The 19,432-nt window shown below is 36.8% G+C and overlaps 2 protein-coding genes and 1 pseudogene across 2 annotated transcripts; all 3 read right to left on the bottom strand.

Annotated features, from left to right (window-relative positions):
- Positions 1-1,543: 1,543 nt before the first annotated feature.
- Positions 1,544-3,117, bottom strand: LOC146467391 (tachykinin-like peptides receptor 86C). Its single transcript, XM_085125926.1, has one exon. It carries the CDS (start codon positions 2,954-2,956, stop codon positions 1,964-1,966), a length of 993 nt encoding a protein of 330 aa, XP_084982052.1. The 5' UTR covers positions 2,957-3,117; the 3' UTR covers positions 1,544-1,963.
- Positions 3,118-8,479: 5,362 nt separating this feature from the next.
- On the bottom strand, positions 8,480-9,561 carry LOC146467390 (galanin receptor 2a-like; annotated as a pseudogene).
- Positions 9,562-17,788: 8,227 nt separating this feature from the next.
- On the bottom strand, positions 17,789-19,061 carry LOC146467389 (tachykinin-like peptides receptor 86C). The gene has a single exon (XM_085125929.1). It carries the CDS (start codon positions 18,999-19,001, stop codon positions 18,009-18,011), a length of 993 nt encoding a protein of 330 aa, XP_084982055.1. The 5' UTR covers positions 19,002-19,061; the 3' UTR covers positions 17,789-18,008.
- Positions 19,062-19,432: the final 371 nt, after the last annotated feature.

Below are 19,432 nucleotides of genomic sequence, written 5' to 3'. Positions count from 1 at the left end.
GCTTATGGATTTGGAGGGCGATCACTTAACCTTATGCGCTCATTTTTTGACGACAGATTAAACCGAGTAAAAATGGGTGACGCTACTAGTGACTGGATAAAGATGGAACGGGGATGCCCTCAAGGATCGTCCTTTGGTCCCTTACTATGGAACATCTACCAAAATGATATGTCAGCTCATGTTAAAGACCTAAATCTAACAATGAACGCTGATGATCACCAAATGTACGTCAAAGGAAGGAAACATGAAACAGTACGATGCAGAATGAAAACTCAGGGCCAGTAAGCACTGTCATGGTACTCGAATAATTTCTTACTCGCCAATCCAGACAAGTTTCAGTCTCTATACATCAATCTATGAAACCTCGATAACGACAAGAGCGACAAAACACTGAGCATAAACGATCTAGACATTGCAAACACAGAACTAATGAAACTACCAGGAGTTCATATAGATGAAAATCTCAACTTCACTGAGCATATCAGCACATTATGCATTAAGGCAAGCCAGAAAGTTGGAGTACTCTCACGCCTTCGAAACTTAATACCCTGCAAGGCCAAGCTACTACTGTATAAGTCTTTTATACTGCCATATTTAACTTACTGCCATCTAACCTGGCATTTTTGCAAATCATCGGACAAAAGAAAGTTATAACGAATACAAGAACGAGCCCTAAGGGTAATACATAAATCCCATTCTGCTACATATGAAGAACTCCTAAGGCGTGCTGACATACCCTCTTTATATAACAGACGGCTTCAGGATATCATAGCACTTATGTACAAAGTCAAACATGGTCTTGTACCTGACTGCGTTTCTCAACTATTTGTCCGCAAAGGCTCTACACACTCGCTAAGGAATAGTGACTTTGTATTACCGCGTTCTCGAAACTATACGTTATGGCAAGCACTCTGTTAGATATCTCGGGCCATTCTTATGGTCAAAACTTACCGACAATCAAAAAGATTCGCCAAGTTTACCTGTTTTTAAAAACAAAATAAGAAAACTGAACCTTGCTGACATTTTAATTGATAATAGCAATTGCTGTAATCTTTGTAGTCAATAGAATCATTTTAGTTTTTAAATTTTAATTTTATCTTGTACATAAGCTACACAACAGGATCTCCCATATTCGCTAATTTTAATCACTTTCATGTAAATATCTAACTTTTACTAGTACGATATTTTATTAGTGTCTCCAATTAGTCTACCTAGGTTAAATACATTGACACTTTAATAAAGGTTTTACTTACTTACTTACTATATCAAATAACTTCTTTTCCGGCCAGCGACAAAAACTAATAATATTTATCGCAAACACTTTTTGAGAATTGGTGATATCCAATAAAAACCTTTTGTGAAAGCGGATATATAAAATAACTGGAAGAAATATCGAAGTTATTTTAAGGAAAATTCATTTCTCAGGGTACACTTCTGCTCGCAACTGACCCTCACTTGGTGTACCTGCTTTTAGATTTTAGCTCCAAAACCACGATTTTCTTATACGCCCCATTCGAGCGTTCTAAGAAACTCTCACAAGGACTCTTTGGTGTGTCATTGCCCACGCATTTACCTATATAGCATTGCCTACGTAGCCTTGCATTTGATAAAGATTACTTCAATGCAAAATTGTCTAGTATTTTTTTAACGGTTAAATTATACTATAGAAGGGAGAAAACCTTCGTTTTCAGCGCAGTTGAAGCAGAACGAAGAGCACCAAATTGCCGATCACTAAATTATATTCCCTTATATCTCGCTTGCAAAAACAACAACAACAACAACACATCGGAACTAGAGAACACAGAATGGTAAATATATATTTTACCTGATTTATTTTAAATATTTGATATATAAGCTCGATAAATGTTGTCGACAATTTCTACTTGTATCTGCAGCAAAAAAGATTACAAATTACTTGTTTCGTTACAAGATTACAAAGTCCTCTCTTATACTTTCCACAACGTCATTGGTTTGTTTCTGGAACACGATGACAGCAAAAGATTCTTTTGAACTCCTTTCGATAATTTGAACTTTGCAAAGCATAAACAAATGGGTTAAAAAACGAGTTAGCACTCAAAAGGAACCTTACCGTTCTATGAAAAAAGTACAAACATTCCCGATTATCGGCTACAGTAGTTCGGTCAATTGCCGTCAAGTAAATGAAAAATAATGAAAACGGCAGAGTACATATGCAAAACAGTATTGTAAGCGAAGCTAACAGCTTAAAAAGCTGTCTCTTTTCACGCCGATCTTCAAGCGCTCGATTGCTTGGACCATTAGTTGGTGTAGCGCAAATTGTATTCGTGATGAACAGTCCACGAAAAATTTCCAAATAACAGAAGAAAACCGTCAAGCAGGGAATGATTCCAAAGAAAACGCGCGAATACATTATGAAACCCTTGTGATCAGAATATTCGTCAAGACTCCATGGTCGTTTGCATGGATAAGTTGACAAAGGATTGGTGTCTATCGTATTTGTCATGAAGTTGGGAATACTGGATAAAACAGCAATTACCCACAAAAATGCAACGACATAAGAAAGTCTTCTTTTGGTTAATCGCAATCCAGTGTTAAACGGTTTCACAAGTGCCAGGTATCTTTCAATGGCAATGGTACAAACAGTTAAGACACCAACGTTTATCGTAATCGGAACCAATGCATTGCCCACAAAGACTTTGCAGAAAAAATCTCCCATTGTTTTGTGAACGCTCATATTGTTCAGGGAGTAGTCATACATTCCCGGGCAAAGCAACAGCGTCGTTAAATCCGCCACGGCCAAATTCATCAAGAGGTAGTTGGTAGTCGTGTGCATCGAAGGTGTTTTTCGTACGATGGTGATTATGATGCAGTTAGCGGGAACACCGATTGCCACTATGAGTGAATATATAACGCCAAACAAAATATCCTGACGAGAAAGGGGACTGTCGTCATAAAATGTTGAGTTATTTGAAGCCATTGAATAAAGAAAATTCTGCCGAGTCCGTATGTTACTGTGATTTAAATGAACTCAGTATGAGGTCAGCTGGTTTGCTCCGTGTATTTAATGGCTTCGATATAATTATAATTCAATAACGTATTGACTTTAAGGTACACAGTAGACAGTATCCAGCTCAGCTGCGTTTAGTTTGTGAATGTGTATATGTCATCGTGTTCAAATTGTAAAAGTAAACTCACAGTATTAACTTACAACGTAAAAAACACGAAGTAAAAAAAAAAGAATTGCGTACACCTAAGTTAATGTTTAGGATGCTTAGAAACACGCCTAAAAGAAAGTATATCGCTTATTATTGTGGCCTATGATATATGGTAATTTATTAAACGAACTTCGAAGTCCTCATCGTATGCCTGATTGATAATATATTGGTCTGACTTTCTCATTTTCATTTCCTTAAATGTCATTTAAGCTTCGAAAGTTATTGTGATAACGCCAAACTTAACCGAAAATTAATTCGGAATTATTGACGTTTTTACGACAGGTTTCATTAAAAATGTTGACAAGCCAAATGTGTCTTTTAACGAAACGCTTTGTTTTCCTTTTTGGTAGTTAATTCACTTTTCTTAATGCTAATATGAAGTGGACAAATGAGACAAGTTAAGGGGAGACTTCTAAGGCTCATTTCACTGCGTAGTGCTTTCTTGATTAAAGCTGAAGACAGGCAAAAGAATAACAAATTATTTTAGAAAAGTGCCGGCTTTGAATAATCTTATGTCCGTAGTTTTAATGCCCCTGAAAAGTTTCTCTGATCGCAGTAAGCGTCATGCTAATATTTAAAAGACCTGACAAAAGAAAACGGCATGGCATTGAAGTAGCTTGCTACATCCATAATGCTCATAACCCCTTGATGTACAGTATATATTTCTAAATGGAAAAATTTTGCCTTTATTTCAGTGAAATGTGGCTTTTTGAAACAGTCTGGCGGGCGGGGTGCCGAACGTTGCAAATTACAATTTCTGTGCCTAAAACAACTGTAACACGGACTTTGACAAAAACTGTATTCGAAGATGACCATGTTTGGTCACCTGCGAGATATCAAACACCAAGTGAACGACAACGAGTTATCCTTCTAAATTATTTTGCCTTCTCAGAAACGCTATTTGATCGGTTCCAGTAATTGCCCATATTACATCTGACCACGATCGTCTAGAAATCTCGAATTAAATGAATATTCGTTATTTTACAATGAAAAAAGAAATTGTTGTTGAATATTTGAAGTCGAAGCAAAATTTTCCTTGCCTCTTAAATTTACAACAATTAGAAAGCTCTATTCTCTCAACGCGTAGACTGAATTTCTCCCAAATTGAAACAACGGTTTCTTAGTGATGACTTCCCTGGGGCTGATGCCGTGTCGGGTGAGTTCCGGCTATCCTTTGTCTTCTTTACGACCACTTGAAGATGGCGGATATTTGCGACGCAAGAAGAAAAAAGGTTTAGCTGATAACTCATAATAATAATACGAGATAGTGATCCTAGATTATGCCATGTTTTACAATTTCGCTAAAGCAAAAGTCACAATTTGTTTCTTTAGTAAACATAGTAAATATTTCATTGGTAAATTCTGATTTAAGTAGCAACCGTTCTTTGATGATCTGCAACGCCTGTTTCGAAACACAATAGCACCTCGGTAATGTGAATTAATTTTCTGGTAAAAACATTTGAAGCCACCATCTAAAAAAATAATCATCATTATCATTCGTGTCAGTGAGTATCGCGTGCATTATTTTTATATTTGACAATTATTCCACGAGCGCGCGTTGGATATGAGATGATAGATAGCCAACGAGGCGCGAAGCGCCGAGTTGGCTATAATCATCTCATATCCAACAAACGCGAGTGGAATAATTGTTTTATTAAAAACAATTAAGAAATATTGTAAGTTGTGGCTGGTTTCGCCTAGCGAGAACAACCAGAAGACCATTTTAATGATCCCTATCCTCGAGCATGGTATACTAGCTCATATACCATCGCCGTTAAGCCAATCAAATCCCTGGAATTGCATTATACAATGATCCATTTTTTAATAAATACACTTATACTACGGATGAAGCTTAGTGAAATATGTAGAAACGACGTCTGGACTCTGTAGACTCTGTAGACGCAATTGAACGTAATTTTTTATCTACTTTCAGGTTTCACTGATAAAATTTCAATTCCTTTTTCTTGTTATCGGTTTTTTCGTTGTCATTCAAGGTCCATAAGTTTCCTTAATATTGCCAGAAGTAGGAGAAAATCAAATGAGATTGGTTGACATTTTGGATTACAGTTTTTTTTTTTTTGTGAACGGTTTTTGCAAAACCTCTCGTGTTTTGAAGAAAAAATTAGTTCCTAGGAAGTTAATTCACAATTCATAATATCCATTTCGCGTGAACAGACGTGAGAAAGATTAAAAATAGACATTTAATTGGTTAGACTAAGGCTCCTTCACTGGAAGGTGCTTTATTGTCGCCTGAAGCGGGAGACAGAATGATCTGATAAATAGTTCGGTTTCTAGTAATTTGATGTTTAAAATAAGCAATCTTCGAGCGAAGTAAATACGACGGCCTATTTTTGTGAAATGAGAATAGCCTAATGAACTAAATAATTCCCAGCTGCAGTTTGAATAACTGATCGAGATATGATACGGAAGACAACTTGCCTTAAGTTATAGCCTGTGTTGTAGTGATGTAAATGACATTGCTCGAGTCCACATTTTATCTCGTATCATGCAAAGGTTGAAGTTCTTACTTTGAATAATTCAAAAATACCGGTGAATTGAAGGCCGCGCTTGGGCCTTAAGACCATATGGCCGCACGATTTTATTAAAAAAAGACGTTTATATATGTATACTTCTACGACTTCAGCCAAATTGCCGTAAGAAGTAAAACTTTTGGTTTAGCTGAAACTGTGATTAATCTTACTATAAAGAATAGGAGGAATTTTGTTTGTATATGCAACCTCATTAGCATACATCCACACAAGCAATAAAACAAGCTCCAAACAAATGCACTCTGTTTATTAAAAGTGCTCGACAAACTGAATACTCGCTGAAAATTTGACCATGATGTGTTGGATAGTTTTTAAAAAGTAACATTGAAAGTGTCGAGGCTGTCTGGCAACTCTGTCACCCATCCATATCCCTTTGTCAATTTTACAGCTTTACGAGCTAAGTTCTCTGAGTATACTGGGCAGATCGCACTGATATTTACCCTGATTACCAAGTGTGACATGCGTTTTTAGTTTATGCTGTCCATTTCAGTTCCAAGCACATTATTTCATGTATGCTAATGAGGCAAAAAGAAACAATGGCGTCAACAAAGATTCTCATAAACTTATACTTGCCAACCAACTGCAAAATTTACTCAGAGCCCCGCATTACATTCTAACGAGGAAGAAAGCATTTAGAGTCGAAACGAAACATGTTTTTAAAGTAGCCAGAAAAAGCGTAATGGAAACAAACCTCATTTGTAACCAGGTTGGGTTACGAGTATTTGTAAGGTGGCCGAACACAGTTTGCGCGCGCTCTGTTTGTGATCCTATTGAGTGCGCGCTAGGGTTGTGGTAAGCAAATACTATCGATCCCTCGATTTTATACTAAATGGATCACAAAGGTGAGTTTTGCTCTTAAAAAAACTCAGTTTCTCATCTGTGAATCCTTCTTCATTTATCGCCGAACAAAGAAAGTGAGTTTACGAAGAGCTAAGCCTTTTTGCACGCTTTTCTTCTTTGCTGAGAAAACCTAATTAAAAGCCACGCATGCGCATTTGACCAAAAATGTGTGACTGGTTGTCTTAATGGAAATAAACCTTTTTCTAAGGAACTGCTCGTTAGAATTTTGTGAAATTTGACACAACAATAGTTCCTTAAAGGCGTAATTCGCCTACAATCAGAAATCAAAATCTAACAGAGAGTATCTCAGAAAAACATTAAAGTGCAAAAACAACATTTACAGGAGATCTCTCTGTTAAAATTACATGAAAGCAGCGTCACTATTTCAGTATTTTGTGAGTATTTCTGGATACAAAGAGATGGAAAAAATCTAAGGAGTGCATTTCTAAAAGTTGAGGACAACCATTATTTGAGGACGGTTATTAGCTTGCTACGTTGCCATGGCAACAGCACCTTGCTCAACAAGAAGTATCAAAATTTATTCCTTCTTAGTTAATCTTGCACCATGCTAATTTCGAGTACTCAGAAGTACGTAGTTTTCAAATAATGTTTACCAACACCTGTATACTGGAAAACTGTGTTCGGCCAACGTACCTTTCGTGATCTAAAATATTAGACCAACTTGGCCCGATTATAATACTACCACAAAAGCAGCTTGACACTAAATCATGAAATATTCTCTTGTTCGGAGATGTTTTCATCAGATTAGTTAAGTTAAAGCTAAACGACAGAAATCGTTGGACAAACGTTTTTAACGAGAAGATGACATTTGAATTCAAAATCTCCAATTAGCCCAACACTGCATTTTACATCCGGGTTCTCACGGTCTAGTGCGTTACCTGCCAGACAAGCAATATTCACTACAACGCGGACGCGGTTCTTATGATTTCATTTAATTTATTTCAAATATATCTCAATATATTAATGTGGCTGAATCACCAAAATGGGAGTTTTGCTGTTCGGTCCGCGCCGAATATCCGTAGCCGAGTATCGACGGTCATCATGAAAATCACCTCTAGTCGACCCAGACAATAACAGGTAATAAAATAATTAATTGAAATAGCTATTTTCCGGATATGGAAAGAAAGGTTAAATGGTCATTTGCCCGGAAAACGTTTTTTTATGGAAATGGCATTCACTTACTCGTATTAATTATGACCTTCTCGGCCAATGGCAAGAAGATGGCCAGTGATATACCCACTTTATCGAAAACTGGTTATATCAAATAACTTCTTTTCCGGCCAACAATAAACACTAATAATATTTATAGCAAACACTTTTTGAGAATTGGTGACATACAATAAAAATCTTTTTGTGAGAGCGGATAATTATATAAATAACTGGAAAAAATATCGAAGTTATTATAGGAAAATTCATTTCTCAGGACTACACTTTTTATCGCAACTAACGCTCACTTGGTGCACCTGCTTTTAAATTTTAGCCACAAAACCAAGATTTCCACATAAACCCCATTCGAGCGCTCTAAGAGATTCCCACAAGGACTCTTTGGTGTCATTGCCGATGCGTTTACGTGTGTAGCATTGCCTATGTAGCTTTGCATTTGATAGGGATTTTTTCAATGCAAAATTGTCCAGTTTTTTTATAACGGTTAAATTATACTATAGAAGGGAGAAAACCCTCGTTTTCAGCCCATTTGTAACAAAACGAAGTGCGCCAAGATCCCGATCACTAAATTATATTCCCTAATATCTCGCCTCCAAAAAGAACAACAACAACAACACATCGGAACTAGAGAATACAGAATGGTAAATGCATATTTCACCGGATTTTTTTTTAATATTTGATCTATAAGCTGGCTAATAACATTGTCGACAATTTACAATTGTATCTGCAGCAAAAAAGATTACACCTATTTCGACACAACACTACAAAGTTCTTTCCTTCACTTTCTATGAACTGTAATTTCATAGGCTTGTTTCTTGTGCACGCTTACAGCAGACAATTCTTTTGAACTCCTTTCGATAATTAGAACTTTGCAAAGCATATACGAGTGGATTAAAAAACGAGTTAGCATTTAGAAGAAACTTAACCATTCTATGAACAAAATACAAACGTTCCCAATTATCGGATACAGTAGTTCGGTCAATTGTAGTCAAATATATGAAAAATAATGAAAACGGCAGAGTACATATGCAAAACAGTATTGTAAGCCAAACTAACAGCTTAAAAAGCTGTTTCTTTGCACGCCGATCTTCAAGCGCTTGATTGCTTGGACCATTAGCGGGTGTTACGCAAATTGTATTCGTGATGAACAGGCCACGGAAAATTTCAAAATAGCAAAAGAACACTATCACGCATGGAATGATTTCAAAGAAAACGCAAGTGTAAATTATATAGCTGCCATGATCGGAATATTCGTCAAGACTCCATGGCCTTTTGCATGGATAAGTTGACAAAGGATCGTTGTCTATCGTATTTGTCATGAAGTCGGGAATACAGGAGAAAACAGCAGTTACCCACAAAAACGCAACGGCATAAGGAAGTCTTTTCTTGGTTCATCGTAATCCAGTGTAAAACGGTTTCACAAGTGCCAGGTGTCTTTCAGTGGCAAGGGTACAAACGGTTAAGGCACCAACGTTCGCGGTGATCGGCACCAATGCATTGCCCACGAAGAATTTGCAGATAAAATCTCCCATTGTTTTGTGGACGCTCATTTTGTTCAGGGAGTAGTCATACATTCCCGGGCAAAGTAACAGCGTCGTTAAATCCGCCACGGCCAAATTCATCAAGAGGTAGTTGGTAGTCGTGTGCATCGAAGGTGTTTTTCGTACGATGGTGATTATGATGCAGTTAGCGGGAACACCGATTGCCACTATGAGTGAATTTATAACGCCAAACAAAATATCCTGACGAGAAAGGGGACTGTCGTCATAAAATGTTGAGTTATTTGAAGCCATTGAATAAAGAAAATTCTGCCGAGTCCATATGTTATTTTGCTTTAAATGAACTCAGTATGAGGTCAGCTGGTTTGCTCCGTGTATTTAATGGCTTCGATATAATTATAATTCAATAACATATCGACTTTAAGGTACACAGTAGACAGTATCCAGCTCAGCTACGTTTAGTTTGTGAATGTGTATATGTCATCGTGTTCAAATTGTAAAAGTAAACTCACAGTATTAACTTACAACGTAAAAAACACGAAGTAAAAAAAAAAGAATTGCGTACACCTAAGTTAATGTTTAGGATGCTTAGAAACATGCCTAAAAGAAAGTATATCGCTTGTTATTGCGGCCTGTGATATATGGTAATTTATTAAACGAACTTCGAAGTCCTCATCATATGCCTGATTGATAATATATATGTCTGACTTTCTCATTTTCATTTCCTTAAATGTCATCTAAGCTTCGAAAGTTATTGTGATAACGCCAAACTTAACCGAAAATTATTCGGAATTATTGACGTTTTTACGACAGGTTTTATTAAAAATGTTAACAAGCCAAATGTGTCTTTTTTACGAAACGCTTCGTTTTCCTTTTTGGTAGTTAATTCACTTTTCTTAATGCTAATATGAAGTGGACAAATGAGACAAGTTAAGGGGAGACTTCTAAGGCTCATATCACTGCGTAGTGCTTTCTTCATTAAAGCTGAAGACAGGCAAAAGAATAACAAATTATTTAAGAAAAATGCCGGCTTTGAATAATCTTATGTCCGTAGTTTTAATGCCCCTGAAAAGTTTCTCTGATCGCAGTAAGCGTTATGCCAATATTTAAAAGAGCTGACAAAAGGAAACGGCATGGCATTGAAGTAGCTTGCTACATCCATAATGCTCATGACCCCTTGATGAGCGGTATATATTTCTAAATGGAACAATTTTGCCTTTATTTCAATGAAGTGTGGCTTTTATGAAAACAGTCTGGCGGGTGGGGTAAAGCACGTTGCAAACTACAATTTCTGTGCCTGAAACAGCTGTAACACGGACTTTGACAAAGACTGTATTCGAAGATGACCAGGTTCGGTCACCTGCGAGATCTCAGACACCAAGTGAACGACAACGAGGTATCCCTGTAAATTATTTTGCCGTCTGAGAAACACTATTTCATCGGTTCCAGTAATTGCCCATATTACATCTGACCGGCACGACCGTCTTGATATCTCGAATTAAATGAATATTCGTTATTTTACGATGAAAAAAGAAATTGTTTTTGAATATTTGAAGTCGAAGCAAAATTTTCCTTGCCTCTTAAATTTACAACAATTAGAAAGCTCTATTCTGTCAAAACGTAGACTGAATTTCTCCCAAATTGAAATAACGTTTTTTTAGTATGACTTCCCCGGGGCATGCCATGTCGGGTGAGTTCCGGCTATCCTTAGTTACGACCACTTGAAGATGGCGGATATTAGCGACGCAAGAGGAAAAAAGGTTTAGCTGATAACTCATAATAATAATAATAATACGAGATAGTGATCTTAGATTATGCCATGTTTTACTGTTTCGCTTAAGCAAAAGTCACAATTTGTGTCTTTAGTAAACATGGTAAATATTTGGTAAATTCTGATTGAAGTAGAAACCGTTCTTTGATGATCTGCAACGCCTGTTTCGAAACACAGTAGCACCTCGGTAATGGGAATTAATTTTCTGGTAAAAACATTTGAAGCCACCATCTATAAAAATAATCATCATTATCATTCGTGTAAGTGAGAATCGCGTGCATTTTTTTTTAATATATATATATACACTTGATTAAAAAAAGTTGTCTCGTGTAAAGTGTGCATCGTAAACGATGCGACTTAAATGGAATTATGGGATGATCCAATTAGCAAGCGCCTGTTTCGTGTTTTTCCAATTCGTCTGCAAGAAAAATATGAATTTGAAACCGTAAAATCTGCATGTGCCTTTTTTTCTCAACCAAGATTAATACAAATAAGCTAATAGGCCAGACGCTTCTCAAAGCACCGTTGGGTCTTTTCGTTGAGGGTCACTCTATACTTTTTATCTGACAACGTAGTTTCAACCAAGGGTATATTTCAATTGTAATTTTTCTTTCCAGTGGGTGGGCGGATGAATTAGATTATATGTCACATATAGAGAGAGACTTGCATCTGGTAAAATGAACTGCTCAATTTATTTTATATGTCGGTTCAACTTATAATTGAAACCCATTTTAATTTAAACCAGGAAATCCCACAAAGATGTACTCCACCATTTGTTTTTACTCAGTATTAAACAGCAGAGAGGCGTTTAATTTGTATTTTTGTGGTCTATCCATTGGTCAGAAAAACTAAAAGGAGCTCCATGGCTTGCCATTGCTGGCCTTATTATTACGGATTAATTGCTTAGTGGAATATGTAGTAATGACGTCTAGATTCTGTTGACGTTTCCACGCAATTTAATACCAATTTTTATTTACTTTCAGGTCTTACTGATAATTTTTCCATTTCCTTTTCTGGTTATCAGATTGCTCGTTGTCATTAAAGGTCCATAAGTTCTCTTAATGCTGTGAATGCTCAGTTTGTTCAGAGAAAAGTCATACATGCCTGGGCAGAACGTCAGGGTTGTTAGACCAGCAATGGCCAAGTTCATCAAGAGGTAGTTGGTAGTCGTGTGCATCGAAGGTGTTTTTCGCACGATGGTGATAATAATGCAGTTAGCTGGAACACCGATTAACACAATGATTATATAAAAAACGGCAAACACAATATCCTGACGTGAAAGAGGAGCGTGCTCATAAGCTGTTGAATTATTTGAAGCCATTGGGGAATAAGTGGGGTATATACTGTTGAATCCATGCTTTGCATTCATATTTAACTACACTCGAATTCAATCAATAATTTCAGCTTCGATATTAAAGATCTGCTTTGATATTAACAGCTTGCAGTGTTCACTCAAAGACTTAATGGGAATGACATAGAAGAACTTGTTTTCAGCTAATGGACATCTCAAAGTCTTCAAACTTGGAATCTAAGTTCGCTCTATTTATAGACCACAAATATAACCCATACAAAATGACATTGGTCAGAAAAAACTAAAAGGAGCTGTATGGCTTACCATTGTTGGCCTTATTGTTACGGATTAAGCCTAGTGAAATATGTAGTAATGACGTCTAGACTCTGTAGACGTTTCCACGCAATTAAATACCAATTTTTATTTACTTTCAAGTCTTACTGATAATTTTTCCATTTCCTTTTCTGGTTATCAGTTTGTTCGTTGTCATTAAAGGTCCATAAGTTCTCTTAATGCCCTGAATGTTCAGTTTGTTCAGAGAAAAGTCATACATGCATGGGCAGAACGTCAGGGTTGTTAGATCAGCAATGGCCAAGTTCATCAAGAGGTAGTTGGTAGTCGTGCATCGAAGGTTTTTTTCGTACGATGGTGATAATAATGCAGTTAGCTGGAACACCGATTAACACAATGATTGAATAAAAAACGGCAAACACAATATCCTGACGTGAAAGAGGAGCGTGCTCATAAGCTGTTGAATTATTTGAAGCCATTGGGGAATAAGTGGGGTATATACTGTTGAATCCATGCTTTGCATTCATATTTAACTACACTCGAATTCAATCAATAATTTCAACCTCGATATTAAAGATCTGCTTTGATATTAACAGCTTGCAGTGTTCACTTGAAGACTTAATGGGAATGACATGAAAGAATTTGTTTTCAGCTAATGGACATCTCAAAGTCTCAAACTTGGAATCTATTAAAGTTCGCTCTATTTATAGACCACAAATAAAACCCATACAAAGAGACATTGGTCAGAAAAACTAAAAGGAGCTGTATGGCTTGCCATTGCTGGCCTTTTTATTACGGATTAAGCTTAGTGAATTATGTAGTAATGACGTCTAGAATCTATAGACGTTTCCACGCAATTAAATACCAATTTTTATTTACTTTCAAGTCTTACTGATAATTTTTCCATTTCCTTTTCTGGTTATCAGTTTGCTCGTTGTCATTAAAGGTCCATAAGTTCTCTTAATGCAGTGAATGCTCCGTTTGTTCAGAGAAAAGTCATACATGCATGGGCAGAACGTCAGGGTTGTTAGATCAGCAATGGCCAAGTTCATCAAGAGGTAGTTGGTAGTCGTGTGCATCGAAGGTTTTTTTCGTACGATGGTGATAATAATGCAGTTAGCTGGAACACCGATTAACACAATGATTGAATAAAAAACGGCAAACACAATATCCTGACGTGAAAGAGGAGCGTGCTCATAAGCTGTTGAATTATTTGAAGCCATTGGGGAATAAGTGGGGTATATACTGTTGAATCCATGCTTTGCATTCATATTTAACAACGCTCGAATTCGATCAATAATTTCAGCTTCGATATTAAAGATCTGCTTTGATATTAACAGCTTGCAGTGTTCACTTGATCACTTAATGGGAATGACATGGAAGAATTTGTTTTCAGCTAATGGACATCTCAAAGTCTTCAAACTTGGAATCTAAGTTCGCTCTATTTATAGACCACAAATAAAACCCATACAAAGAGACATTGGTCAGAAAAACTAAAAGAAGCTGTATGGCTTACCATTGTTAACCTTATTATTACGGATGTAGTAATGACGTCTGGACGCGAGAGGAAAAAAGATTCAGCTGATAATTCATAATTATACGACATAGTGATCTTAGATTATGCCATGTTTTACAGTTTCGCTTTAGCAAAAGTCACAATTTGTTTCTTTAGTAAACATGGTAAATGTTTGGTAAATTATGATTGAAGTAGCAACCGTTCTTAAATGATATGCAACGCCTGCTTCGAAACACTAGCACCTTGGTAATGTGAAAAAGCGTTTCAGCCACCATCTAAAAAAATGATCATCATTATCGTTCGTATCAGAGAGTATTGCGTGCATTTCTTTTATATGCACTCCGGATTAAAGAAACGTTGTCTCGAGTGAAGTGAATCGTAAACGATGCGATTTTAAATGGAACTGGATGATCCAATTAGCAAGCGCATGTTTCGTGTTTTTTCTATTTGTCCGCAAGAAATATATGAAATTGAAGCCGTCAAAACTGCATGTGCCTTTATTTTCAAACAACAATAATACAAATAAGCTAATAGGCCAGACGCTTCTTAGAGCACTGTTAGGTCTTGACGTTCACGGTCTATACTTTTTATCTGACAACGTTGCTTCAACTGAGTGTATATTTCAATTTTAATTTTTGTTTCCAGCGGGTGGGCGGATGAATTAGATTATATGTCACATATATAGAGAGACTTGCAACTGGTGAAGTGAACTGCTCAATTTATTTTATATGTCGTTCAACTTATAATTGAAACCCATTTTCAACCAGGAAATCCCACAAAGATGTACTCCACCATTTGTTTTTGCTCAGTATTTTAAAAACAGCGGAGAGGCGTTTAATTTGTAGTTTTTGTGCTTTATCCATTGGTCAGAAAAACTAAAAGGAGCTATATGGCTAACCATTGTTGGCCTTATTATTACGGATTAAGCTTAGTGAAATATGTAGTAATGACGTCTGCACTCTGTAGACGTTCCCACGCAATTAAATACCAATTCTTATTTACCTTCAGGTCTGAATGATAGTATTTCCATTTCCTTTTCTTGTTATCAGTTTTCTCGTTGTCATTAAAGGTCCATAAGTTCTCTTTATATTGCCAAAGATAGGAAAAACATCAAATAAAGATGATTGACGTTTTGGAAGACAGTTTTTTTTGTGTGAAAGGTTTTTGCAAAACCCTCGTGTTTTGGAGAAAAATCTCATTTCTACGTAGTTAATTCACAACTGAATTTATAATATCCATTTCACGTGAACAGATTTGGTTACACTAAGGCTCCTTCAGTGGAAGGTGCTTTATTCTCGCCTGAAGCGGGAAACAGAATGATCTGATAAATAGTTCGGTTTCTAGTCAATTAATGTTTGACATAAGCAATCTTCGAGCGGCGTGAATACGACGGCTTTTTTGTGAAATGAGGATAGCCTAATAAACTAAATAATTCCCAGCTGGAGTTTGAATACAGATTGAGATCTGATACGGAAGACAACTTGCCTAAAATTATAGCCTGTGTGACATTGCTCGAGTCACATTTTATCTCCTTTTATGCTTTTATTACTTTGAATAATTCGAAAATACCGGTGAATTGAAGGCGGCACTTGGGCCTTAAGACCAATGGCAGCACGATTTTATTAACAAAAGACCTCATTAGCATGCATCCGTACAGTCAACAAAACTAGCTCCAAACAAACGCACTCTGTTAATTAAAAGTGCTTGACAAACTTAAAACTCGCTGAAAATTTGACCATGATGTGTTAGATAGTTTTTGAGAAATTAACGTTGAAAGTGCCGAGATGCCTGGCAACTCTGTCACCCAGCCATATTTCTTGGTAAATTTAATTTAACAGCTTTACGAGCCGGCTAAGTTCTCTGAGAATATTCAACAGATCGCACTGATATTCATCCTGATTACCAGGTTTGACATGCGTGTTCAGTTTGCGTTGCCATTTACATGTACGCTAATGAGGCAAAAAAGAAACAATGGCGTCGGCAAAAATTCTTACGGAAACTTCTACTTGCCAACCAACTGCAATATTTAATAAGCCCTGCATTACATTTTAATGCAGGTATTTGGTCCGGCACCAAGATTACCTCTGTAATGACGAAGAAATCATTTAGAGCCGAAAGGAAACATGTTTTTAAAGTAGCCAGAAAATGTGTACAGTAATTGAAACAAACCTAATTTGTAACCAGATTGGGTTACGAATATTTTAAAGAAACAGTCAGTCAACAAGAGCTCACTTAAAGGAGACGTTAAGTTAAATTTGTGATCTAAAATGTTAGACCAACCTCGCCCGATGATAATACTACCACAAAAGCAGCTTGACACTAAATCATGAATGATTTCCCTGTTCGGAGGTATTTTCATCAGATCAGTTAAGTTAAAACTAAACGATAGAAATCGTTGGACAAACGTTTTTAACGAGAAGATGACATTTGAATTCAAAATCTTCGATTAGCCCAACACTGCACTTTACATCCGGGTTCTCACGGTCCAGTGCGCTACTTGCCGGACAAGCAATATTCACTACAGCGCGGACGCGGTTCTTATGATTTGATTTAATTTATTTCAAATATATCTCAATATATTAATGTGGCTGAATCACCAATATGGGAGTTTTTGCTGTTTGGTCCTCGCTGAACATCCGTAGCTGAGTACAATATCGAGGGTCATCATGAAAATCACCTCTAGTCGACCCAGACAATAACAAGTAAGCAATAAAATAGTTATTTGAAATAATTATTTTCCGCTCGTGTGTTTACATAACCCACGCGGAAGGAACTAATCGAGCATGAAATTCCCTTGGCAGCAAAACAATTGAGCCAATCAGATATCAGCTGAACGCATCAGAAAATTCTTTGTCTCGTCGCGCTTGTAAATTTTGAAAAGCGCACAGGATAAAACGCTGTTTTAACAGTCTTTTGAAAGGATTATTGGGCTTTTTTCGGCTTTGAGTTTTCAAGATCACAACTAATTAATATTCATGAAAAAATTGGGACCAGGGAAAAAAGTCCGGATAATCGAGGTCCGGATAATCGAGGTTCGACTGTACTGGCAAGAAAGATTAAATGGTCATTTGCCCGTAAAAGTTCTTTATGGAAATGGCGTTCACTTACTCGTTACTCGTATTAATTATCACGTTCTCGGCCAATGGCAAGAAGATGGACAATGATATTAATAGCCACTTTATCGAAAACTGGTTATATCAAATAACTTCTTTTCCGGCCAACGGCAAAAACTTATAATATTTATAGCAAACACTTTTTTGAGAATTGGTGATATACAATAAAAACCTTTTTGTGAAAGCGGATATATATATATATATAAAAATATCGAAGTTATTCAAGGAAAATTCATTTCTCAGGGTCACACTTCTGCTCGCAACTGACGCTCACTTGGTGCACCTGCTTTAAGTTTTAGCTACAAAACCAAGATTTCCACATAAGCCCCATTCGAGCGTTCTAAAAGATTCCCACAAGGACTCTTTGGTGTGTCATTGCCCATGCATTTACCTATGTAGCATTGCCTATGCGGCTATGCAAAATTGTCCATTTTTTTATCTAACAGTTAAATTATACAACAGAAGGGAGAAAACACTTGTTTTCAGCCCATTTGTAAAACGAAGTGCGCCAAGTTCCCGATCACTAAATTATGTTCCCTCATATCTCGCTTCCAAAAACAACAACAACAACAACGCATCGGAACTAGAGAACACAGAATGGTAAATGCGTATTTCACCGGATTTTTTAAATATTTGATCTATAAGCTGGCTAACATTGTCAACAGTTTACACTTGTATATGCCGGAAAAAAGATTACAAATTACCTGTTTCGTTACAAGACCACAAAGTTCTCTGTTTCACTTTTTACGAGCTGTAATTTCATTGGTTCGTTTCTTGAACACGCTTACAGCAGACAGTTCTTTTGAGCTCCCTTCGATAATTAGAACTGTGCAAAGCACATACGAGTGGATTAAAAAACGAGTTAGCATTTAGAAGAAACGTAACCATTCTATGAACAAAATACAAACGTTCCCGATTATCGGCTACAGTAGTTCGGTCAATTGCAGTCAAATATATGAAAAATAATGAAAACGGCAGAGTACATATGCAAAACAGTATTGTAAGCCAAACTAACAGCTTAAAAAGCTGTTTCTTTGTACGCTGATCTTCAAGGGCTTGACTACTTGGACCATTAGTTGGTGTAACGCAAATTGTCTCCGTGATGAAAAGTCCACAAAAAATTTCCAAATAACAGAAGAAAACCATCACGCATGGAATGATTCCAAAGAAAACGCACGTATAAATTATGAAGCCCTTGTGATCAGAATATTCGTCAAGACTCCATGGTCGTTTGCATGGATAAGTTGACAGAGGGTTGGTGTCTAAGGTATTTGTCATAAAGTCGGGAATACAGGATAAAACAGCAAATACCCACAAAAACGCAACGACATAAGGAAGTCTTTTCTTGGTTAATCGCAATCCAGTGTTAAACGGTTTCACAAGTGCCAGGTATCTTTCAGTGGCAAGGGTACAAACGGTTAAGGCACCAACGTTCATTGAAATGGGGACTATGGCATTTCCCACAAAGAGTTTGCAGATAAAATCTCCCAGTGTTTTGTGAACGCTCATTTTGTTCAGGGAGTAGTCGTACATTCTCGGGCAAAGCAACAGCGTCGTTAGATCCGCCACGGCCAAATTCATCAAGAGGTAGTTAGTGGTCGTGTGCATCGAAGGTGTTTTTCGCACGATGGTGATTATGATGCAATTAGCGGGAACGCCGATGAAGATCATGAATGAATACATAACGGCAAACGCAATATCTTGTCCAGAAAGGGGACTGTTGTCATAAAACGTTGAGTTATTTGAAGCCATTGGGAAATTCTGAATAAAGAATATACTGTCGAGTCCGTATGTTACTGCGCTTTAAATGCATTTAGTATGAGGTAGGCTGGTCTGCTCCGTGTGTTTATAGTCGAAATTTTATAAATTAATACCATATTGACTTTAAAATTACACAGTAGACAGTATCCAGCTGACAGTAAAAGTTTTTTGTGGCCTGTAATAAATGGTAATTAATAAAACGACCTTAGAAGTCTTCATCATATGCCGGGATGATAATATGTTCATCTGACTTTCTCACTTCCATTTTGTTTTATGTCATTTAAGGTTTGTAAGTAATATCTTGATAACGCCAAAAGTGAACGAAAATTAATTCGGAATGATCGACATTTTTACGACAGGTTTCATTAAAAATGTTAACAAGCCAAACATGTCTTTTTACGAAACGCTTCTTTTTCCTTTCT

This window comes from Pavona decussata, unplaced genomic scaffold (genome assembly GCF_977016875.1).
Source record: "Pavona decussata unplaced genomic scaffold, jaPavDecu1.1 SCAFFOLD_136, whole genome shotgun sequence".
NCBI lineage: Eukaryota > Metazoa > Cnidaria > Anthozoa > Scleractinia > Agariciidae > Pavona > Pavona decussata.
This window is presented reverse-complemented; position numbering and strand designations above follow the sequence as displayed.

What these genes read in the sequence shown, in the direction of transcription:
- LOC146467391 (XM_085125926.1), bottom strand. Translation starts at nt 2,956, where the DNA reads ATGGCTTCAAATAACTCAACATTTTATGACGACAGTCCCCTTTCTCGT.
- LOC146467389 (XM_085125929.1), bottom strand. Translation starts at nt 19,001, where the DNA reads ATGGCTTCAAATAACTCAACGTTTTATGACAACAGTCCCCTTTCTGGA.